The sequence below is a fragment of the Penicillium argentinense genome (assembly GCF_028826775.1).
Source record: "Penicillium argentinense strain IBT 30761 chromosome Unknown utg000004l_segment0_segment0, whole genome shotgun sequence".
Classification (NCBI taxonomy): domain Eukaryota; kingdom Fungi; phylum Ascomycota; class Eurotiomycetes; order Eurotiales; family Aspergillaceae; genus Penicillium; species Penicillium argentinense.
In genome coordinates this window covers 413555-437864 of record NW_026622663.1, presented here as the reverse complement: position 1 = coordinate 437864, position 24310 = coordinate 413555, and the positions used below count along the sequence as shown (strand labels likewise).

At 52.8% G+C, this 24310-nt stretch overlaps 6 protein-coding genes across 6 annotated transcripts; 5 read left to right on the top strand and 1 right to left on the bottom strand.

Moving 5' to 3' along the window:
• Positions 1 to 371: 371 nt before the first annotated feature.
• On the top strand, positions 372 to 10129 carry N7532_003114 (uncharacterized protein; the record flags this gene model as incomplete). The annotated part of the gene is made up of 2 exons (XM_056615608.1): positions 372 to 419; positions 491 to 10129. The coding sequence occupies 2 exons, from the start codon at positions 372 to 374 to the stop codon at positions 10127 to 10129; spliced, it is 9687 nt and encodes a 3228-aa protein (XP_056475965.1).
• Positions 10130 to 10334: 205 nt separating this feature from the next.
• On the top strand, positions 10335 to 12841 carry N7532_003113 (uncharacterized protein; the record flags this gene model as incomplete). The annotated part of the gene is made up of 2 exons (XM_056615607.1): positions 10335 to 12675; positions 12747 to 12841. 2 exons carry the CDS (start codon positions 10335 to 10337, stop codon positions 12839 to 12841), a joined length of 2436 nt encoding a protein of 811 aa, XP_056475964.1.
• A 454-nt stretch (positions 12842 to 13295) lies between these two features.
• Positions 13296 to 14469, top strand: N7532_003112 (ribose-phosphate diphosphokinase; the record flags this gene model as incomplete). Its single annotated transcript, XM_056615606.1, has 4 exons — positions 13296 to 13372; positions 13440 to 13531; positions 13615 to 13987; positions 14043 to 14469. The coding sequence occupies 4 exons, from the start codon at positions 13296 to 13298 to the stop codon at positions 14467 to 14469; spliced, it is 969 nt and encodes a 322-aa protein (XP_056475963.1).
• A 1543-nt stretch (positions 14470 to 16012) lies between these two features.
• Positions 16013 to 17110, bottom strand: N7532_003111 (40S ribosomal protein eS6; the record flags this gene model as incomplete). The annotated part of the gene is made up of 5 exons (XM_056615605.1): positions 16013 to 16109; positions 16164 to 16581; positions 16673 to 16693; positions 16796 to 16868; positions 17006 to 17110. 5 exons carry the CDS (start codon positions 17108 to 17110, stop codon positions 16013 to 16015), a joined length of 714 nt encoding a protein of 237 aa, XP_056475962.1.
• Positions 17111 to 18575: 1465 nt separating this feature from the next.
• N7532_003110 (SGNH/GDSL hydrolase family protein) lies at positions 18576 to 19963 on the top strand (the record flags this gene model as incomplete). Its single annotated transcript, XM_056615604.1, has 3 exons — positions 18576 to 18812; positions 18913 to 19646; positions 19831 to 19963. 3 exons carry the CDS (start codon positions 18576 to 18578, stop codon positions 19961 to 19963), a joined length of 1104 nt encoding a protein of 367 aa, XP_056475961.1.
• Positions 19964 to 21355: 1392 nt separating this feature from the next.
• On the top strand, positions 21356 to 23638 carry N7532_003109 (putative HMG box transcriptional regulator; the record flags this gene model as incomplete). The annotated part of the gene is made up of 3 exons (XM_056615603.1): positions 21356 to 21797; positions 21953 to 22098; positions 22151 to 23638. 3 exons carry the CDS (start codon positions 21356 to 21358, stop codon positions 23636 to 23638), a joined length of 2076 nt encoding a protein of 691 aa, XP_056475960.1.
• Positions 23639 to 24310: the final 672 nt, after the last annotated feature.

Here is a 24310-nt window from a genome sequence, read left to right as displayed (position 1 = left end):
GGCTAAACGACCTGCACCCGTTTTCCCTGTCAGTTTTGACGCCTCACATCCGCCGACCTCTCACCATCCATCCAGCTCGAGCTGTCGCCGATCCGCAAAGCTCGATCTGACGTGGATGATCGATTTTGCCTGATTCTACCGACTCCGAACCACCTTCCAACCACCCTTCCGACAGGAAAAGCACGAGTGCTTCGACGTCAAGTGGACTCATTTTTCTGCGCTGCTGGAGAAGAGGACCAAAAACGTCATAAGGCACTCTCGCGCTTGCTCCGCGACCCGGTCGTCTCGACCTCCCCACTCCACCCTCGAGGAGACCACACTCCTGGTTTTTCAACACCTCCTCATGGTTGGCTGTCTCGCTGATCGTCAACATGGGGAGAATTAAGAAGGCGGCTAGCCAAAAGCATGAGGCTACGATTGTAAGTTTGCTGTTCCCCGATCAAGTCTCATCCAAGAGCATACTGACTAAAATTTTTCTTTCTCATTCTAGTCGCCTTTCCTTGAAGAATTCATCGGCAAAACGACGAGTCTTCCAGTCCCCGAGCTTCCTGCACACCTCAACTCGTTCCCTCGCTTGTGGCCCTTCCCTCGCGGCGACCTCTACCACTGGATCACTGTTCTCGACCGCTTCGATGGCATTCTGGCTACCGTTATCCACAAATACTTCTTAAACATCGGCCCCCAGACTCAATCATTCGGTCGGACTGTTCTGGCGGAATCATATGCTGCCGATCCCAGCAAGGCCCCCGCGGAGGGCATCGACGCCAAGCTGAATGCGCTGGGGTACGGACCTCAGGGAGACCGAGAGCTACTGGAGGCGATCTTGAACTTCTCGCGCCTGCTCCTGGAGAAATGTGGCAACCGCAGCCTTTACAGCAGCAGCGAGCGGCTTGGTGATCTTTTGAACACTACCTCACTCTCACTTCTCGAATGCACCCTTCGTCTGGCTCTGTGTCTGGCACAGCGCTACCACTCCCGCCAACGGGGCACTCATGCGCAGAACATGCTGGCCACGCATTACAACATCGATCTTGAGAAGATGCAAAAGATTGCCGCGCCATTCCCTCGCCCATTTGTCACGACCAAAACTCCAACCCCTGCATCTCCCGCCGTCGGGGCTAAGGGGAAGGACAAAGCTCCTTCGACCAAGCTGAATGCAAACGAGCTCGTCTCTCTTGTGCGCGATGACCAAGGCTGGGAAGAATGGGGAAATGTCCGCGTTCTCTACTATCCTTCCGGGAACACGGAACATACCAGGACAACCTCTGAATTTGGCCAAGGTGAACAGGGCCCCTATGCCCCATCTACGCCTACGCCGCTGCGTCGGAGTACAACTCATCCCACTCCACGTTCAAGCCGGGCTCCCAATGGGGACGAGACCCCAGCACCTGCACCAATTACAGGTGGCAAGGCCGAGGAGCCTTCACGCAGCGGCAAAATTTTGGACCTTCCGCATGCCAAGATCTCTGCTGGAAAGGCCGAGGATATTCTCGCAACAAACGTGCCACACTTGCCCTTGGAGTCGAAGTACGAACTGCTCCAAAAGGTTCGCGTTGCCCAAGCCTTGTCCGGGTCGCGGGAGACACGAGAGCAGATCCTCTCGATCCGTGTTCTTGCTGTGACAAACTTGGCGTATGTCCAAACCGAGTCTGCGTTCCAGCAGAAGATTCTTCAGTATGATTTGGAACAATCAAAGCGTCTTCAATTGACGTACCAACTTGCTGAGTTGGTTCACCTCGGTGCTAGTGGCGACTTGGCTGTCTCGCGGACCCTGCAAACGTTGGCAATCCAAGCACTTGATGCCCTGGCAAAGCACAAATCTCGTGCCGTCGATGTTTGTGGCGCCTTGAGTGTTAACGTCAACCATGGCGTTCTGATGTTTCTCACCCGTAAAGTTGTCAATGAGCTGGGCACAGAGAACGATGGTACCGATGATTCATACCACGACGAATGGCGCGATGCCCTGCTTGCTCTCTTGCGGACCCTCCCCAGCTCAAGCTCACGTACGCCAGAGACCCTGGTTGCGGCTGGTCTGATCCCCATGTTCGTTGATATTCTTACACTTCGAACCGACAAAGCCCGCCGGGTTTATTCTCGCATTATGGAGTTCCTGGACACATTTGTTCATGCCGTTCGAGATGCTCTGGCCACGCTCACAACAGCAAAGGGGTTTGATGCAATTTCTGATTTGATTGATTTTGAGACTAAGACTGCGTTTGAAAATGTTTCGAACGGAGCCGGGTTCCCTGATCGGTACAAGAACCCTTCGATCGATTACCAAATCCCTTATTTCCAGCAGCAAACCTTGCGGTGGATGTTCCGCTTTGTCAACCACATAATGCAGCACAATGGCGGAGGGTTTGACCGTGTCTTGCGAAACCTCATTGACTCCCCTCAACTCCTGACCTCGCTGAGACTGGTGTTCGAGAATGCACGTATCTTCGGCTCGCACGTCTGGAGTAATGCCGTGAACATTCTGAGCAGCTTCATTCACAATGAACCCACCAGCTATGCGGTCATCGCTGAAGCAGGTCTTAGTAAGAGCCTTCTTGCAGCCGTGATGGGCCGTGAGCTTCAGGCTGAAGAGAAGCCACCTACTGTGGAGTCTGAGGACGCGAATGCTGAAACGGCGCCATCCGCATCATCTCCGACCGCGGCTGAATCTACTCCCGCGCAAGAGAAAAAAGAGGGCCGCGAGTATGCTATCGTGAGACCTCGCAATACTTCCCTCGCCCCAGGTATCATTGCTGCCGCCGATGCCTTGGCCTGTATCCCTGCGGCCTTTGGAGCTATCTGCTTGAACTCTTCTGGATTGGATCTGTTCCAGTCATCCGACGCGTTGGAGAGCTTCTTTGAGATTTTTGAGAACCCAGAGCATATCAAGTGCCTGAAGGACGACCCCAACCTGATTCGAAACCTTGGTACGACCTTTGATGAACTTGTCCGTCACCACCCTGCTTTGAAGACATCCATCATGTCTGCTGTTATTGTCATGGCTGCTCGCGTCAATATGCTTGGCAGAGCCAAGGCCTGGGAATTGGGAATGGGCACCAAATTGTGGATCGAGGATGCGCAGGGACAGACTGTCCTCGCTGGAGATATTTCGTCTCTCTTCCGGAGTATTGGTCAAAATGTCGATATGCCAGTGACCGATCCTGCCTCGCTCGGAGTGCCTCATCTAAATGCTACATCGCTTCCTAATGGTGGGAAGCTCGTTCTCGGTGACCTGAGCGGGCTGCTTCCTTCACCGGATGCTAGCTTTGAGCCGAGAGATCTCGACGAGCATGGTCTTACTGTGACTGACTACGTATTCCCTGCGATCAGGTTCCTTGGCGCCTTTTTTGAGAACCAACCCAACTGCACAGCGTTTATCCAGGCTGGAGGGTCGGAGTTCGTGCTTGATTACGCGACTCTACAAAGCATGTCGTTCGATTTCCACAACACCGATGCCAATCAGGAGCTCACGGTGCTTGTACACATGCTATCCGAGACGAAGCCACACCTCATCATCCCATCTCTGATGCACCGCGCACAACTCGCAGTGGATAACCTCGCCCTCTTTTCCACGTCTCCCAGCTCGACTGGATTTTTCACTGCATTGACTAGACCAACGAATCCCAAGGAGCGGGCTCCGGAACCTTCACCGGCTACTGAGCAGGGTACATTCTTCGCCAAGCACCTCAACGCCGTTCTGATCCTCACGGATCTCCTTCGCGAGATTTTCGCAATGCCGCTTTACCAGACTCGCTCAGCTCAGAATGCTGTTCCTTTCTCCCAGGTCAACCTTGCGGACCGGTACTGCAATTTGATTGCCTCTCTTGGCAATCTTCAAGCAGCATGCGTGTGGGAAGAGATCATGCTCGAGAAGAACATCCCCGAGAAATGGGTTCACTCTACGAAAGCTCCTGCGAAGAAATCCACCGAACCCTCCCAGGGCTCTTCCGACCCTCTTGGTGGTATCCAACGCGAGAGCTCTGGTGCACCCGAAGGTGGAAAAACTCCCGCACCTCAAGATAATGAAAACGACGAGACCAAGGAAGACGAGAAGTCCGCAGCTTTCAAGAATGTTCAGACTCTTCGTTACTTGTTGAGCTCTCTGCCATCCTCGGTCACTGGTTTCTTCCACAATCTAGGACTTGGTCTCATTGGCAAGAGACGGCCAACTTCTGACCAAAAGGCAAAGCAGAACGCCAGCACGGTGGCCAATGCTATCGCCGAGTCCGTTCTTCGCCAGCTTCAGGTGCCCGCTGCCAACCAGTGCGACAGCCCGAAGCATCGATTTGCATATCTCATCGTCACTCTTTCCTCGTTCTCGCACCTGCTTTACGAGATTGCAACCGATCGCCCTCAGTCGAACTACCTTACTCTCGTCTTGGTAGCATTTAAGCGACAAAACGGATTGAATGTTTTGAAGGAGATCAGCGACATGTTCATGCGTGAGATCGAGTCTCTCAAGCCAGCCGAATATGCTCCTCATACCGACAAGAAAATGCCGGATGAGCTCACCTCTGCCTATGGTGGAATCAAGATCATCCTTGGTCTGTTTTCCGAGCTTGTCGGTGGCAAGAGTATTGTGGACTCCAGTCAGACCCAAGGCTTGTCTACCCACCAGGACCGCGATCGTGGTAGCCCTGAGCACTTCCAACCAGGTCAATTCGTTGTGGATCTCCGTATGGAGATTCTTCCAATGGCCCAGGAAATGTGGAACTCCGACTTTGCGACCCAGTCCGAGAGCGCGATCATTAAGGGTCTTGTTGATATTCTGCGATCATCGCTGGACGGTGAATGGGAGACCGGGGCTGCTCATGAAACGGATACCCTGCCTGTTCTGACCGAGGTTTCACGCAAGCCATTCGTGGTTATCAAGGAGCGTGCGGCTCATCTTATTGAAAAGGGATTTCTCGATAACGAGCTTAACAAAGAAGCCCTCTATCGCTGTAACAATGTCGTTGCCCATGCTGAGGAATATTGCAAGGCACAGAAATGGCTCCGGGCACCCCCACGACTCGCCCCGGCTTCTAGTGACATCCAAACCGGACCCTCGGAAGTTGCTTCTGGTGGAGAGGGGGCTGACGAGCCTGTCGGTCCAGATGGCACGCCATTCAACAGTGGTTTCTTGGAACGCTCTGGTCTTGCTATGCTTCTGGCCCAGGCTACCGGAAGACCTGTGGATGATCCTATGAACCAAGAGCATGAAGATGGGCGTGACATGGATCCCCTCATGCGAGATGGTCTTGCCCGCGCCATATCTAATGTCCTGCATGACGATGAAGGCATGAGCGCAGAAGACCGAAGTGGATCGTCAAATCAAAGTCGCGGCCAGGACTCTCATTCCCACTTGCCTCCTCTCGAACCCGCCAGTGCTCCTCAGCCTCCGGCCGCAGCCGAGTCTACCCCTCGTCGCCAGTTGATTACTATCGAATCGTTGGACAAGGAGCGCGAGAAGATTAGATCTAATCTCATCGATCGCTGTCTGGACGTATTGAATGAGCATCATGACGTTTCCTTCGAGCTGGCCGATCTTATCAACTCTGCTATCAAAAAACACCCTGAGCCTGAGAGTTTCCGACGAGACATTGGAGAGACTCTTGTTCAATCTCTGGTGTCTCTGCAAATGGAAAATTTCCAGACTGCCGGAAAGAAGATTGCTGCTTACGCCCACATTCTTGCATTGGTTCTTCAGGACCGGAATATGTACAGCGCAACTGTTGACGAGCTCCGGGATTGCTTCTCTACTTTTCTTGGATTCGTCAAGCTTCCCGAGAACTCCGACGATGACAAGTTTCCCTGGGTCGGTCATGTGCTTTTGATTCTGGAGAAGCTCCTGTCGGATGACTGCAAACCGCCTCAGATCAATTGGACTCCGCCAACTCCCGATAATCCCAACTCTGGTGGCGAGGGCCCTGCTCATCTGGAGGAGCCAAAGGTCCCCCTCGAGGAAAAGACCAAGCTTTTCGAGTCGTTAGTGGAAATCCTTCCCCGCGTTGGCAAAGACAGCACCCTCGCTCTGTCCATCTGCCGCGTGCTGGTCATCCTTACTCGTCACCGCAGCATTGCCGCCCGCTTTGGCGAAAAGCGAAACCTACAGCGCCTATTCGTCATGGTCAAGCAGCTGGCCAGTGCTTCGAATGACAAGCTTCAAAGTTCGTTCATGCTTATTCTGCGACATATCGTCGAGGACGAAGCCACCATCCGGCAAATCATGCGGAGTGAAATCGTCGCCAACTTTGAGTCGAAAAATTCACGCCAGCTCGACACTCAGGGTTACGTGCGACAAATGTATCACCTGGTCATCAGGGCCCCCGAGATTTTTGTGGAAGTGACCAACGAAAAGCTGAGGTTGGTTCGCTACGATCCTAGCCAGCGTTCACAAGTACTTGGATTGAAGGCCGATAAAGACCGTGCTTCCCGTCTTCGTCAAGGCAAGGCACCTGAAGATGCTAAGGCCGAGTCAGCGGGTGAACCATCCACTTCGGAGGACAACGAGAAAGACAAGAACCAGACCAAGGCAACTGAACTCAAACCACCTGTGGTGGAGAACCCAGATGGCGTGATTCATTATCTGTTGTCTGAAATCCTCTCTTACAAGGACGTCGATGACAAGGAACCCCCTACGGAATCATCAGGAAATTTCGACAGCGATCCCGAATCTCAACCCCAAACTGATGTCGACATGAACCTGGAGGACAATGAGCCTGTATTCACGTCTGCTGTCACACCCGAGCCGCAGACTAATCGTTCTGCAAAGAAGGGCGAGAAGCCGTCATTCAAGGCCGAAGAACACCCCATCTACATCTACCGCTGCTTCCTTCTCCAGTGCTTGACGGAGCTCCTGTCGTCGTACAACCGGACCAAGGTGGAGTTCATAAACTTCTCCCGCAAAGCCGATCCTCTTGCTACAACACCATCGAAGCCTCGTTCTGGAATTCTCAATTATCTGCTCAATGTACTGGTTCCCATTGGTACTATGGAGCATGATGAGTCTCTGGCATTTAAGAAGCGCAGTATCACTTCGACATGGACGATGCAGGTGCTTGTTGCTCTGTGCACGAAAACTGGTGAATTTGGAGGCGTCGGCCGCCGTCGCAATGAACACAAGCGGAATGAAGAAGATGAACCAGAGCTCACCTTCGTGCGCCGTTTCGTTCTTGAACATGCTCTTCGATCCTACAAGGATGCCAATGCTTCTACCGAGCCGCTAGACTCCAAGTACTCCAAACTGATGTGCCTCGCGGATCTCTTTGATAAGATGCTCAGTGGCTACTCTTACTCTCAGGATGCCGGTTTCCCGTCCTCAACAAGACAGCTGGCGAAGACAATGTTCGAAAAACACTTTATCCCAGCGCTGACTGCCTCTGTCGCTGAAATCGACCTGAATTTCCCCTCGTCGAAGCGCGTCATCAAGTATATCCTCCGTCCACTGAACAAGCTTACCCAAACGGCTGTGCTCCTCAGTGAAACATCTGATATCTCGAATCTTGGCGAAGTCGATGACGATGAAATCTCTTCGGCCACTTCTGTCTCTGACATGGAGGATGAGCGGGAAGAAACGCCTGACCTTTTCCGTCATTCTACTCTCGGAATGCTCGAACCCCGACATGAAGAGGAGACCAGCTCGGAAGAGTCCGAAGGCGAAGATGATGAGATGTACGATGACGAGTACGACGAAGAAATGGACTACGAAGAGGACGTCCCCGAGGACGATGGTGAAGTGGTCAGCGATGAAGAAGACGAGGACGTCGATGGTGTCGGTCCCATTGAAGGTCTTCCCGGGGATGCAGTCGAAGTCATTATCGATGAAGATGACGAAGATGATGACGATGATGACGACGATGACGACGAGCACGACCACTCTGACATGGAAGAAGATGAAATGTTCGCTGGTGAAATAACTGGTGATCACGACAATGACAGCCTCGCAGACGGCGAAGAGGACGAGTGGGAAAGCGAAGAAATGACCGAAGACGAAGAAGAAGATGAGATGATGAACCAGCTCGAAGATGATTTGGCAGACATGCATCAATCCAGTCGCCAAACCGAAGGTCACCATCGCATCGACGATCTATTCCGTGCCCTGAACGATGCCGCAGGAGGCGGCATGGGTGATCTTCACGATCAAGGTCTTGGGGGAGATATTCACGATGAAATCCTTGACGAACTGAATGAAGACGAAGGTGAGTTATCAGCGGGCCATACGGTCACCAGCGAATCCTCGTTTCGGCACTCACGACGTATCACAGATGACGGAGACGAGATGGATGAACTAGAAGAGGAAGGAGATGATTATGATGACTATGATATGGAAAATGGCTCCGATGGGGAAATGGAAGGTGAGTACCATCTCTACGACTCAGATGACTCTGACCATCCCGTGTTCCTGTTCGATATGCCTTGGCAGGTACTCGAGTGGCTTCGTGGCCCCGATGCTGCGAGGTATGTTCGCGGAGCGGGAGGCACAGGGTTAGTCATAAATGGTGTCAGATTTCCTCTAACAGGTCCTGAAGATGATGATCTACTCGAACCTTGGGGCTGGGAAGGAGACGAACTTCCGGCAGCTCGTGGTCCCAACCGCTTTCGCGGCGCTCCAGGACCGGCCTGGGCGACTGTCACTGAAATCATGCCTGGTCGCCATGGCGGCCTCGTTCCTATCCAACCTTACCACCGTGTCCACCGAACACAAATTCCTGGAGGACGTGGTAACGACGACGGTACAAACCCCTTGCTCTTGCGCAACGACCGCGGGGATGGCGCTACCCAGATTCGTGGACAAGGTCCCGAAGACTTCACTAACTGGCCTCCTCTGGATGCCCAAGGGGGACAGGGCCGCATCGTGGGAATGGACAGCCCCATGAGCTTCATGAATGCTATCATGCAGGCCATCGGTGGTGGTCAAGCACAGCCTGGTGTGGGAGTCGTCACTCGCCCAGATGGCATTCATATCCACGTCGACCGCAGCACTGTCCTGCCTCATAACCGCCTGAACGATATGTTTGGACTCAGCCGAGGACAGACCAGCCCCCCTCGCGGCCGCGACGATCCCCATAATGCTGTGAAGTTTTCCTTGTCTACGACCAAAAACCGCTGGCAAGAGGAAGCCCGCATTCTCTTCAGCAGCACCTACATTGAGAAGACCCAGCGTGTCATGAACTCGTTGCTAGCCCTTCTGGTTCCTCCTGCCATGGAAGAAGATAAGCAACGTCGCAAGCAGCTCGAAGAAGAGCGTAAGAAGGCTCAGGAGGAGCAGGCGGAGAAAGAACGTCAAGAGCGGATCGCCCGCGAAGAGGAAGAGCGCGAACGTAAGCGCAAAGAGCAGGAAGAGAACGCTCGACGACAGGCCGAGCGGGAGCAGCAGGAAGCCGAGCGGCAAGCCGCTGGAGGCGATGAGCCTATGGAAGATATTCAGCAGACAGGCTCTGCACCCGAAGATGCTGCTATTCAGCCTGGGGCCGAGCCTGCTGAGCCTAGAGAACGAGTTCACACGACCATTCGTGGCCGTCAACTCGATATTACTGGCCTCGAAATCGATCCTGAGTACCTTGAAGCGCTGCCAGAAGAACTCCGGGAGGAGGTCATTATGCAACAGCTTGCGGAACAGCGGTCACAAGCCGCTGCCGCGGGCGAGGAACCCACCGAAATCAACCAAGAGTTCCTCGAAGCCCTGCCTGCGGAGATTCGTGAGGAGTTATTGCAGCAAGAAGCCGCTGATCGACGCCGACAAGAACGTGAAAATGCCCGCCGACAAGCCGCTGCTGGCGGTACTCAGCCGCACGCGGAGGAAATGGATACCGCCAGCTTCTTCGCCACTTTGGATCCTTCTCTTCGCCAGGCTGTTCTTGCAGAACAGCCAGAGGAGGTGCTCGCGAACTTGCCACCTGAGTACTTGTCAGAGGCACGAGCCCTTGGCGGTAGACGCATGGCACAGTTTGGCGATATCTCCGGTATTCCTGGAATGGAGGGTCGTCAGCGAGATGAGCCCACTGAAGATCAAGAACCGAAAAAGCAACAGCGGCGACAGATTGTTCAGATGCTGGATAAGGCCGGCGTCGCTACACTTCTCCGTCTGATGTTCATGCCCCCTGCAAGGCAATGCCCGACACCAATTGAACGATATTCTTCACAACGTTTGTGAGAATCGCCAGAACCGAAGTGAGGTTATTAGCCTCCTCCTATCTGTCCTTCAGGATGGTAGCGTGGACTCCTCCGCAATTGATCGCAGCTTCTCCCACCTGTCGCTACGCGCCAAGGCCCCAGGTGCGCAAAAGACTCCTCAGTCGGTCAAACGCAACCCTGCCGTTCAGTCGTCCTCTAGTGTCAGCACCGATGTGACCCCAATCATGGTGGTTCAACAATGCCTGGGCACTCTGTCCTTCCTGTCCCAGTTCAACCCGCATATCGCTTGGTTCTTTTTGACCGAGCATGATTCCGCTTCGTCGCTCAAGCTCAAGACATTCCGCAAGGGCAAGGGCAAGGAGAACCGGGCCAATAAGTTTGCCCTGAACTCGCTTCTCTCTCTTTTGGACCGCAAGTTGATCATGGACAGCCCCAATTGTATGGAGCAACTGTCGGCTCTACTGAGCAGCATTACTCAGCCTCTCACCGTTCTTCTTCGCCGTGAAAAGGAAAGACAGGAAGAGGAGAAGGAGAAGGGCAAGCAGCCTGAGGGAACCCAATCCAGAGACGCTACTGAGCAACAGTCTGCTGGGCCTGAAACTGGCTCTGATACCCCCATGGTTGATGCCCCCTTGCCCACGGTGGAATCTGCTGAAGACCAAGGAACTACTGCCACTGTCGAGGGTGATCAAGGTGCATCGACCGAGAAGGATAGCTCCAAGCCTGGCGAGGAAGAAAAACGGAAGCGCAAGTCCATCGAACCGCCTGTTGTCCCCGACCACAATTTCCGACTGGTTGTTCACATTCTTGCGGCTCGTGAGTGCAACGGCAAGACCTTCCGTGACACTCTTTCGACCATCAACAACCTTTCCGCTATTCCTGGGGCTCGCGATGTCATTGGCAATGAACTTGTGGGCCAAGCGCAAGCCTTGAGCGATACAATTCTGGCGGACCTGGAAGAGCTTCTGCCTCATATCCACCAGGCCAAGACTGGCACAGACATGCAAGGATTGGCCCTGGCCAAGTTCTCTCCAGCCAGCTCTGATCAAGCCAAATTGCTGCGTATCCTCACCGCACTTGACTACCTCTTCGATCCTACTCGAGTGGACAAGTCCAAGGGCTCTGAGCCCGAAGCTGCTCCAAAGGAGGATGTCCTCAAGCGACTCTATGAAAGCGCTACTTTCGGACCTCTGTGGACTAAGCTCAGTGACTGCCTGACCCTTATCCGCTCGAAGGAGAACATGCTGAATGTGGCTACAATCCTTCTCCCACTGATCGAAGCTTTGATGGTTGTCTGCAAGAACACCACCCTTAAGGATCAGCCAATTAACCGCAACAGCCGCGAGACCTCTGTCACTAGTGCTCCCGATGTTGGTCCTGGCATGGAAAACCTCTTCTTCAAGTTCACCGAGGACCACCGCAAGATTCTGAACGAGCTTGTTCGCTCGAACCCTCGGTTGATGAGCGGTACCTTCTCTCTGCTGGTCAAGAATCCCAAGGTTCTGGAATTTGACAACAAGCGCAACTACTTCACTCGTCGTGTCCACTCCCGTGGTGCTGAACCTCGTCAGCCCCACCCACCTCTTCAGCTTTCCGTTCGCCGAGACCAGGTGTTCCTTGACTCCTTTAAGTCTCTCTACTTCAAAACCGCCGATGAGCTCAAGTACGGCAAGCTCAACGTGCGCTTCCATGGTGAAGAGGGTGTGGATGCTGGTGGTGTGACTCGAGAATGGTTCCAAGTTCTTGCCCGTGGCATGTTCAACCCCAACTACGCTTTGTTCACCCCCGTTGCTGCCGATAGAACAACGTTCCACCCGAACCAACTTAGCGGTGTCAACTCGGAGCACCTTCTGTTTTTCCGATTCATAGGTAGAATCATCGGCAAGGCGCTCTATGAGGGCCGGGTTCTGGACTGCCATTTCTCTCGCGCTGTCTACAAGAAGATCCTCGGACGATCCGTGTCTATTAAGGACATGGAATCGCTTGACCTTGACTACTACAAGTCCCTGCTGTGGATGCTGGAGAACGACATCACCGATATCATCACGGAAACATTTGCCATCGAAACCGATGCCTTTGGTGAGAAGCAGGTGATTGACTTGATTGAAAACGGCCGCAACATCCCAGTCACTGAAGAGAACAAGGAGCGTTATGTTCAGCGGGTGATCGAGTACCGCCTGGTCGAGTCTGTCAAAGAGCAAATTGACAACTTTCTGATGGGTTTCCATGAGATCATTCCTCCTGACCTGATTGCCATCTTCAACGAGCAGGAACTGGAGCTTCTGATTTCTGGTCTGCCTGAGATCGACGTGGACGAGTGGAAGAACAACACCGAGTACCACAACTATTCCGCTTCTTCGTCCCAGATCCAGTGGTTCTGGCGCGCTGTGCGCTCGTTCGATAAGGAAGAACGGGCCAAGTTGCTCCAATTCGTGACGGGTACCAGCAAGGTTCCTCTCAATGGCTTCAAGGAGTTGGAGGGCATGAACGGTGTCAGCAAGTTCAACATTCACCGTGACTATGGCAACAAGGACCGCCTCCCCAGTTCGCACACATGCTTCAACCGTAAGTTCACCATCCCCGTGCCTTCAACTAAGATTGCGGATCACCAGATGCTAACTCTTTTTTGTCTACAGAGCTTGATCTTCCCGAGTACGAAAGCTACGAGGATCTGCGTCAACGTCTCTACACGGCGATGACGGCTGGTAGTGAATACTTCGGCTTCGCATAGACGGAATATTTCTCATTGCGGGTTACCCACGCATTGGGTGGCATCTGAGGAACGATTGTGGAGAAACGAACGAATGACGAAAATGAAAGCAGGGCTTGGGAGTATCTAGTTGAAGTGCAGGTCAATTAGACTACCCTGACTCTTGCCTAGCTTATTTGTACTTAGATTGCTGTTTGTAAGGGGAATATCCATATTTTTGTTTGTAGTTCAATTTGACCCTTGATCCCCTATGGTATTTCATTCCTCTAGCCTTTCATCTCAACTGTGATTTTGTTCTTTTAAGAATTCGTATAGTTCTGCATCCGGCAGCCCCGGGCGGTGAGGAGTCACGGGACGCGAAAAAAAATGCGGGGCCCAGAGTGGAAGTGGCAGCGGGATCGATTTTTTTTTTAAGCTGCGGCTTAGCCTCGACTCTTTGGGAGATCACTCTCGCTCATTTCTCCACGCATTCACCATGTCGTCCAATTCCAACTCCATCAAGCTGTTGACAGGCAACAGTCACCCCGAGCTGGCCCAGCTCGTGGCTGACCGGTGCGTTCTGCAGGGCCGATCTCCGCTTCTGTCGATGCATACGGGAAACTAATAGACGAGCATCTAGACTTGGCATCGAGTTGACCAAGATCATGGTCTTGCAATACTCCAATCAGGAGACCAGTGTCACAATCGGTGAAAGTGTGCGAGACGAAGATGGTACATTATATGCGTTCTCGACTCGACGCCGGGAGGCGGGGATGATTCATGGAATGCGGTTGCTAATGCTTCTGTTTCTTCAGTCTTCATTCTGCAGTCTACACGACCTAACGATATCAACGATGGCCTCATGGAGCTCCTGATCATGATTAACGCCTGCAAGACCGCCTCCGCTCGCCGGATCACCGCCGTTATCCCCAACTTCCCTTATGCCCGCCAGGATAAGAAGGACAAGAGCCGTGCGCCCATCACCGCCAAGCTCATGGCCAACATGCTCCAGACCGCTGGCTGCAACCATGTTATCACTATGGACCTGCACGCTAGCCAGATCCAGGGTTTTTTCAATGTCCCCGTTGACAACCTGTACGCCGAGCCTAGTATGCTGAAGTGGATCCGGGAGAACCTGGATGTGAGCAACTGCGTCATCGTCAGCCCTGACGCCGGTGGTGCGAAGCGGTATGTTCTTTGAATAATTTGCAACTGCTTCCTTCCTCATTCTAACGCTTCACAGTGCCACCGCCATCGCCGACCGCCTCGATCTGCAATTCGCCCTCATCCACAAGGAGCGTGCCCGCCCTAACGAGGTCTCCCGCATGGTCCTCGTTGGCAACGTCAAGGACAAGATCGCTATTATTGTTGACGACATGGCCGATACCTGCGGTACTCTCGTCAAGGCCGCCGACACCGTTATGCAGCACGGCGCCAAGGAGGTCAACGCCATTGTTGTCCACGGCATCCTCTCCGGCAAGGCCATCGAGAACCTCAACGGCAGCCGTCTCAGCCGCCTCGTGGTTACTAACACTGTTCCCCACGCCGAGAAGAAGGAGGTATGCGATCGTATCGAGACTATCGACGTCAGCCCCACCCTTGCTGAGGCTTGCCGTCGTACCCACAACGGCGAGTCTGTTAGCTTCCTCTTTTCGCACGCTGTCGCATAAATTCTTCCCAATTAAAAAGCAAACACAAATCCCTATATCCATTTGAGCCCTCAAATACCCATCTTGCTTGCCTGTTAAGTTGGGGGGTTCTGCGTTGCATGTGTATCCCGGTTGATGCAATGGGTGTGTTACGTGGGAAAAGCAAAAATACGATTTTCATGACCATTTTCCTTCTTTTTTTCAATTATTTTTCCGATCAAGGCTTTCGGGGTTTACGTGGTTCTTCTTTATGTGGACTTCTGGAGAAATGACCAGTTGATTTGACTTACATTTCCGCTTGAGAGGTTCCAATTGCATTGTGTATGCCTGGATATGATGTTTCATTTCACTCTTGCACTCTTTTCTTTTCCTTGTTTATTTACAAATCTGACTGGGCTTTCGGCTCCATGTTCGTTCAAGTCATGAAAGCCTTATCACTATTGGATTGATTTGACTTGTCTTTTTTCCCCGTGATTTTCACGTCTGTGTATGTACTTCTACGGCCGTTTTGGGAAGGTGTAACATCTTGATAGAAAATAGACCATCTTGAAAACCTTGTCTGTTTCCCGTTCGTTTAATTTTTTTTTTTTTGTTGGCGTTTGTATTCTGCCTGCTGTCTTAAGTCGCGGGGGATGTCTCGGGTGTGTTGGCGGCGGGCTTGGCTGAAATCGGACACTGCGACATATTAGTTTCGCAATTTCTTGTCCTGTAACATGTTATGAGCCGTGAATTTTAAATCCGATCAACATAATTTTGAGGTGATTTGTGGATTCGGTGGAAGTTTTGGTGATATGGTGCGCTGCGACTTGGTCAGTGCTTGATATATATCGCCAACTCGAGTATGCGTTAATGATGTGTAGACCCCACGAGCCCAGTTAGGCGTCCAAATGTGACGTATTAGGCATGGAAACCGAGATTAATGTTGCTATTGTTAAGTATGTTGACAATCTCAACAATCACTATGTAGTATAAGTAGGCCTACGTGTAGTTGACCGCATGACTTGGTCACTACTAATGCCGAATCATACAAGTGCTTTTGTCATTGTGGAGTACAGCAATGATAATTTCCACCCCACTCAACGCCCCGGTCCACAACCAGCTAAGCGTACAGCCTTGAGATAAGGTTAGATCACCAAGTCGAAAGGCAGACTACGATACGCAGTATCCAAGTAGAGAAAAAGAAACAATTGAGATTTGCATGCACCCCATTCAAAAAAGAGGCTGTCAAAAGGTTGGTTCAACAGATGCACCCCTGGGACCAGAATCACCGTGGCGCCCAAGAGGACAGAACGGGAGGTTTTATGAAAAAGCCCAATCGCCTTCCATCTTTACGTTAGAAAATAGAAACCCGGTCCTGGCTTCCCTTGGATACCTTTTGATCTGACCCATTTTTTGATTTTTCTGTATCAGACATAAATTCCGCGTTCTCCGCCCAAGAGAAAATGATTTCCATCCTTTTTGGTAGTGCAATTCCCATTCAAATCATATCCCCGGAAACGTGGAATTCCTCCATTATACCCCCATCACCGCAGAAATAAAATCATGACATCGCGGATGATGAGATCTACTTCCGCATCGAAGACGCCCGGCGCTTGCGGAGCTCATCACGCTTGGCCTTCTCCTCGTGGACACGGTTGGCCAGGAGCTTGGCGTAGTCGTTGCTGTATCCTTGTTAGACCATGGTCCAGTAGTGGGGTGAGTCCGGGGAAACTTACGCAGCCTCACGGGAAGCCTCAGCACGGCGGCGCTTGATGGCAATGGCGTGACGCTTGCGCTGCAGACGCTGGGGAGTAACCAGACGCTGGATCTTGGGGGCCTTGGTGTACTCGGGCTTGCCCTCTTTGGTGACGGTACGGCGGATGACGAACTTGCGGACGTCGTCCTTCTTGTCGAGGCCGAAGAAGCGGCGGATCTTGGTGGCACGCTTAGGGCCGAGGCGCTTGGGGACGACGGTGTCGGTGATACCGGGGATCTCACCCTCACCCTGCTTGACGATGGACAGGGCAAGAACGGCAAGGTCCTGACCGGTGATGGCACCACGGACGGACTTGCGCTTGCGCTCACCGGTGCGGCGGGGGCGGTAGCAGCTGTGGCCGTCGGCGAGGAGCAGACGGGTACGGGTGGGCAGGAGAACTGTAGAGAAATGGGTGAGCATGCTGGATTGAATTTTGACGTGGTCCTCGGATTTTTTGTGTGGACCGTTTGGAGTCGGCTTAGAACGTACCACCCTGCTTCATGGGGAAACCTGTAAAATCCTGTCAGCAAATCTGTTCACAATATATATATCGATATGTGCGCCATTCAAATAGGCCTTGAACGTATTTTAAAGGGATGTGGGGAGTCGTACCCTGCTTGTCGTTACCACCGGTGATCTTGAACAGGTAACCCTTGAATTCATCGCCGAGGGAGTCGCCGGCAACCTAATCGAAGAAAAATCCATCAGCCGTTCGTTCTTTATATCTCCGCGGTGTGTTTGTGTGTATGTATTTTCGAGAGATTTTGGGATTGGGATTTTTGATGTGTGCGGATGCGTGTTTGGAGATCGGGGAGTGCTGACTTCGGTGCCCATGCGCTTCTCCATGAAAGGACGGAGCTTGCGCTCATCGTCGACCTCGATGATCTTTTGCGACCCATTGGCCGGGTAGGAGATGTTGAGCTTCATCTTGACGGGGGTTGCGCGGTCAAGACGGTAGCGCGGAAGTTGTCGACAGGTGAGTTTGAAGGGTTCGGTCGTGTGGATTTTTCGAGTTCCAAAGGTTTGGTGTAGCGAGTGTGTGTGGTTGACTCAGCAGGCACTAGCCGAGTTGGGCCGGCGGGTAACCCTGTCACGTGTGCCAATGATATGGAGTCAGGTGATTTGGATTGACTGCTGCCTCAGGCATATAATCTGGGTTGAGACTGGCAGAAAAATGTTGTTTCCATTCACCGCCATAGCCGCCTCCCCACCGCCCCCACAGGCTGCTTGGCGGCAACCGAAATACTTCCAGTTTGTTCTTTTTGATTGGTCTGTACGGTACTCAGCTCATCTTGATGGCAATCCTTCAAGACCGCAGATGATTTTGATGGGGTCATGCCATGAGATTGCTTATGTGCCCATCGTAGTCGACATATTATGGAGTCTCTCAGATCACATCTAACCACCCGATCGCCATATTGACCGACTCGTCCCAGCATGAGAGCGACAAGCTTAAATCCTGTACGGGGTCAATCCCTGATGTCTCGATGCCTTGGCGCTATGTCGGATGCCTCAGGGGGCGCCTTATCCCCACTTGTGTCATACGAGCCCCTGGCGCTGGCGTCGTCATCCTGCGCAGCAAAGCGCCAAGCTGGATCTCAGCGACCGGGATACGTACAGTCCCAGAAGATCTATGTACTTGGTCGACTGTGGATTTAGAGATTTTAAGGCAACAGATTTCTCGTAAAAGACTTCTGATACGAGTGCTCAATTAAATCGGAACGGCCGAAGCTCCTGCAGTGCAACGCAGGCGCACGCGATTGTTTTCCACGTTGAGTGGCTCTCCCCGCCACGGCCACGGCCACGGCCACGCGGCAGCGTTGTGGCATTCCAGCCAGCCCGTAGAGTACATAGACTTGAGTAAAGTACTTGAGGACGTTGGAGGCCATTCGCCTGACCATTATAAACACGCTGGCGCTAACCGTTATCATTTTGGGGTCCAGGGGCTCGACCAATCCTGGTTAACTAGCCTCGTTCAACGTCCGCAACTCCGTTCCCACTTGAACTCGCTGGGCCCGCTGGGATTTTCCGAGCCTCCCGAGATTTCGCTACGAACCTATTTTCTCCTTTTCCGCTGATCTTGAACCGTGACGGATTCGATCCCCTTCGACCACTTCCCTTTCGCTTTTTGTCGGAGTGGCTCGTGAACGCTGTTAGTGGCGACATCCTCCGATCCGCAGGACTGAATGCGTATGCGCGGAGCCTCGGCCACCACCTTGTCGTCCCCTCTTCAGCCGACCTCAACGTGAGCGATTTGTATTGCCCTCGCTACAACGGTATTTACGGACGGCATATACGAAGCGAAGCGAAGCGCTGCGGCGCACGAAACTGTTAGACACGACACAAATCCCTGACACTTGACTCGAAGTTGAATTGAGGCAGGCAAGACACGATGCTACGCATGTTCAATCGGTTCTACGGCCTGTGTGCAATCGCCGTCTGCTCGATTCTATACACGGCCTGGTTTCTCTCAGGGAGGAATTTCGGCGATGTGATCCCGTTGAAGTCGAGCAAGTTCCAGACCACACATGAGTTCGACCAGCGATTGGTGGTCTTTGGTGATTCATGGAGCGATAATGACACGGAGGAACCTCAAGGGAAGGTGTGGACAGATTGGCTGTGCGATATGGTATTCACCTACCCTCTCCCTCATATTGGATGAGCGGGGAAATGACACGAGACCAGAATGTCTCGGGAAGATGACTCGCAGATGACTGACGGACTTGCAGTTTTCATGCCACCAAGAGAACCTTGCACAGACGGCCCGGTCCGCGCTGAGGGGGAAGTATTCTGGTGCAGTCGTGAACAACGAGGAGCTGGATCTCCTGGGCCGACTGTCTCAGATCCGGGTGCCCGATTTCAAGCACCAACTCGACCAGTGGCTGGAAGCCGAGATCCCCGCCCTACAGGGCCTGTCGGAGGAGCAGATGGCCTTCCGCAAGGAGCACACCCTGTTCGTTGTCTCGTTTGGTATCTGGGATGTCTGGAGCCTCGTGACGAGTGATTATGAGACCGCGGCGGCCTCGATCGATCGCCGGATCAGCAAACTGATTGAGCGGCTTGATGAATTGTCTGAGCGCTGGGGGTCGACGGAGTTGAAGGTGATCTTGACCCAGACCGTGGATGTCACTTTTCTGCCGGCCTTTACGGCGACAGGTGGAGACGAGTATAAGAATGCGGTGCGGATCTTGTCGGAGTGGAATAGTAAGCTGCGCGATGCGGCCACCGAGTGGACACGGGGGTATATCTTCCTGTTCGATACGAATGCCTTTGTGTTAGATCGAATCCGGGACTGGCAGCTGTATGCCTCGGGCATCGAGGAGGAGAACGGAATGGGCAAGAACCAGGAGCCCGGGTGGGAGAGTGTGAACAAGCCCTGCGTGTCCATCGAGAGTGGGTTCCAGGTCATGATGTCAAAGGAGGAAACGGCACGGTGTGAGCACCCGGACAAGTATCTGTTCTGGTAGGTCTTTTCCCCCTGTCCCCGTCCCTGTCCCTGTCTATCTTCCCCCTGCCCCAACACTCAACATTTTAAATTCTAAACCGTGGGTTTTACCCATGGTGTCTCCCCTGATACGATGACGACATGGACATGGGATAACCGGATCGACGGTGTGTGAATACCTCTTGTACTGACCGACTTCTAGGAACGAAATGCATCTGGGACCGTCTGCCCACAAGCTCCTAGCCAGCGCGGTATACAAGGAGATCGATGGGGTGCTGTTGAACCCTAAGCCCAAGGCTGAGACCACGTCCGCACGACGGGGCATTGCAGCTTGAAACCTGAATCCAATGATCTGAATATAATCTGCTATCTGTTCTGACTTTTCATTTTTCAATTTCCAATTCTCAATTTGAGTCGCCGAGACCAAACGACTTCCCGAAACGGCGGGATCGGGACGTTGTACTTGCCGGCGTAGCACCGATCGGGCCCACCATGAGCGTACCACGGGAATCGAGGTGTTCCTGAGTGAGGTTGGGAGTTCATGAGGTAATGAGGTAAATCGTGGTACCCGCCAACATTAAAGTCGCCAGAGCCAGCCGTGGTGACATTGTTTCGAGTAGCAGTGGATCGGCATGAGATCACAGTGGAGCTGACAGCTGTCTCAACGGCAGCTCGTAAGGTTGTTGGGCTGTCCTTGAGAGATTCCAGGAATGTTTACAAATTGTTGGCATATTGAGGTGACTCGTCGACTCCCCAGGGCACTTTGACTGCGTCGGGGAAGAGGCCCAGAAACTAGCGCAGCTGCGTGTTTGCACTTCTTTGTTCCGGGGAACCGGTGTGAGCGCAGCCGCCGCCCGCCGGCCAATCAGGGCCCGCCAGACGGTAGGGTTGGCTGCTGGTCGCCGCATCCGGAGACAAAGAAAACAATTTGGAACAATACTAGTTCGCGGACTAGAGCAAGGCCCTGCGATCGCGTTTGCTCGATGCGACCTCCGATCTCAGCTCGGCTGGGAACCAGCACTTTCTGGTTTCTGCTTTGACGTGGTAATAGTCAGGTGGTAGATATGAGAGTCCCAGACCAGTCGGAATTATGGTACAATTGAAGGTAGGCGAGGATGATCGCATAGATAACAAAGCCCCGAACCTCTCTAAGGTGCGGTAGTCGCCTAGAAGACCCAACAGATCTATTGTCAAAGACCGCCACCGTGCAGGGATTGCTGCACCAAAGACAAAGAAACTACCAATTTTGGGGCCCTTTGTCTCTGGCGCTGCGAGTCGGCTCTTGCTGTGCCGCCAACCCAGGTGATTCCCTCGCCATCACATCGTGCGCGTTAAATTTGACGGGGGTGATCTGGTATAGATCCATGTCCTTTGTCTCGCTGCCTGCCACCGAGCATGTCCCCAGTTTAGGCTCTTACACCTACCCCCCTTCCCCCATCCTCTCTCCCCATACCTCTGACTTATTTTATCTCGCTTCTTTCATCTCCTCCCTCTACTGCCACCGGGCCGTTGATTCTTTTTTTCCTTTCTCGCCGACCTCCCCCCCCCCCGGGAACTATTATTCCTCTCTCTCCCCCATCCAACCATCACCCCAATCCTTGTTGTCTCGTACCACGTTCCAAGCCATTACGCATTGCGAAACAAAGGACACCCCTCGGACTTTGCCGTCAATTCGTTTCTTTCTTCAGTCCCTTTGCCGCGTGTGCCTTTCTTCGCGGCGCAGATAAATGTCTTACGATCGAGTGCTCCCCGCCCCGGTTGGTATGCACCATGAGTCTGCCGGTTCGAATCCTCTGCACAGTAACCCGTTCGAGCATAAGATCATGAATGATCTGCCCATGTCCCACGGGGCACTGCCATACCGACCAGACCCGCTGGGATCGGCCTGCAGGTACACCGACTATCGACCCAAGCCGCAGATGCAACAGATGGCAATCTATCACGGCAAGGTTGAACCTTACAACCCGCCCATCGAAATCAATCACAACATCCCGCCTGCCACCGAGTTCTACCCCAAACAACCCTCTGTCTCGACAAATTCCATCGCTTTTCGCGAACGTACGCCCTCGTCCTCGGGCAGCTCCAGTCCCACCAAATCGGGCAAAGAAGAATACGCTGGCCACTGGTGTCTCTGCAAACCAGACCCGAAAATCCCCCGACCTCGAAATGGTGAGTCGATGCCGCACGCGATGTTAGACGAACATGGCAAGTCCCTTTCTTCTTTCATTGTGTGATAACGTCCCGGGGATTGATTGGTCCTGGGAAATATCTCAAATGTTGAGAGATGCGAGTCGCATGGGCCTGATTGCTAACAATGTTGATAGCTTTTATTCTCTATCGCCAGCATCACCAGGCCGCGGTCGTGGCCCACCACCCCGGGCTGGCGAACCCGGATATCTCGAAGATCATCGGCATGCAATGGAGAGCTCTTACTGAGGCCGAGAAGAACAAGTGGAGGGCTTTGGCAGAGGTATGCTCAACCCTCAACGATCCTACAAAGAACCAAGGCTAACTCGAGATAGGAAGAGAAAGCTCGACACGCCCAGCAGTACCCGACATATCGCTACCAGCCAAAGAGAGCAGGCCGGGATGGCAATGCTCGCAACTCGGGCTCCGGTATCAGTCATAACCCATCCGGAGGCTCGACGTGCAACACATGCGGCGGAAAAATCATGAATGCACCCTGTTCACCCATCGTTTCATACACACCCAAAGGCACAGAAAAACGGTCGGCAAGCATGTCCACTGCTCCACCGGGACGGACGACGACGACTATCATGACAGCTCGCAGCTCGCACGGCGCAGAGAAACAGCCACAGCCTATTCGAATTGACCAGATGGACAACCGGGCACGGCCACGAAAGTTTGAGGAAATAGATGACCAGTCGCAAGACATGAAACGTCGTCGCATCTCACAGGTTTCCATCAAGAGTGACTTGCCCACCAACCGGCACCGAAGCCCCGAGTCCATGTCCCCGTACCCGATGTCTCCGTACCTCACTAGTGCTCGCCCAGATGGTGCTCCACAGCGCCAGCAATTACCATCCATCACTAGTCCATTCAGCAGCGCTCCAGTCCCCGCCCCCTCAGGCCCAGACCCAAGCCTGAAACTGGCTCCTCTTCAAAACTCAACGTCCAGCATGACACCTCTCACACCATTTTCCCAAGACGGTTCCTGCTCCAGCTCTGTCGAAGCAACGGTCATGACAATCCCCTACCTGAACAAAATCAAAGTCCTCGCCAAAATCTCCCCAGCCCTCCAACCCTCCTTCCGCCAAATGGATACCAATGCCAACCCCATGCGTGGACCCGTCGTCGCTATCGACGGTCAAGATCCAGACCTTGTCCAATCAGCCATGGAGTTTCTCACTCGCCTATTCAAGAAGGAAGCGAAGTACTCTGTCCGCGTCTTCCATGGCCCAAATATCAAAGCACCCTTGGCAGAAGTTACTACTGCCGATCCTACAGTCGAATACCTCGACACCATTTCCGCCTGGCACCGTGTCTCCGACGAAGTCAAGGACTTTGTTCGCACCGTGCCTTCTTCCGACACCCCTGACAGAAAGTACTCTCTCGATGACGGCTCCGCAAGTCCGAAGACCGTCATTCCCAAGACCACAACCTTCCAACTCCACTCGCCCGATTCCAGCGAGAGCGGCTCCATCATCGGCGCGCACACCGCGCTTCCCTTGGCAATTGTACCCCGGTACCAGCTTACCACAGCTGATGCGTTTGCCTGTTCGATTCCCATAAATGATTCTTACAATAGCCTTGATCACTGGCAGTGGATGGCGAGTTTGTGGCGCGCTTGCGTTGGCCCCGATATCACGGTTTACATACGGGAATGCTCGTGCGAGGAGCTGGAGCGGGTCGGTGGCAATTCTGTGGAGATGAGATTGCAGGATGCTCGGACCATTGTTCTCCGGAAGGTGATCGGTAGCCCCGGTCTTCTGGAGGAGAAGGCGTTGAAGCGGGTTGGATTTGAGATTGAGGATTATCTCACGCAGTAGTTGACTTCGGGTACGTACTTTTCCCGCTTTTTCGTTCTTGCAGCCATTGCCCATCTTTATTTTTCCGATGTAACTGGCCCCGCGGATCCGCCGCTCGTCAGTGTCTTCTATGGGGCTTGAACCATGCTCCTTTGTCATTGTTATGTTTGATTATCTTCTCTATCCTTGCGCTTGACTGATGCAACTTCCTCTTGTTAGCAGATGTTTTATATTTACGTTTCCATGGATCTAGCCTTGGGTGGATTGATTTTAAGCGCGGCTTACATTGACCTAGCGTTCGCTGGTGTTTTCATATAGAGTTTAATTCTCCAGGATGGTGGAACCCAGCATCTTGTACCCATTGATGCCAAACTCGAACTTAACCGGAGCAGAAAATAGGAGTTGCACACAGGCCCTTAATTCTGATCTAAAAATGTCCAACGAGATGTTGAATGATTATCTTGTCCCCTTGATTGTGGCACAGCTTCATGTGCGGATGCGTTGTCTTTTTCTGCGTTGTCTCTGGATACTTTCAATTGGCCTGTCTCCTTGGAGGAATTATCCTATTCTATTGGAAATTTACCAGTTTTCAATTGGTTTTGGTGAGATATGCATGGGATGGAATGAGCCTGGAATGATATTGTCTTCTTGTTAAGATTACCTGTCAATTTGATTGTAACTCTCCCTAAAAGA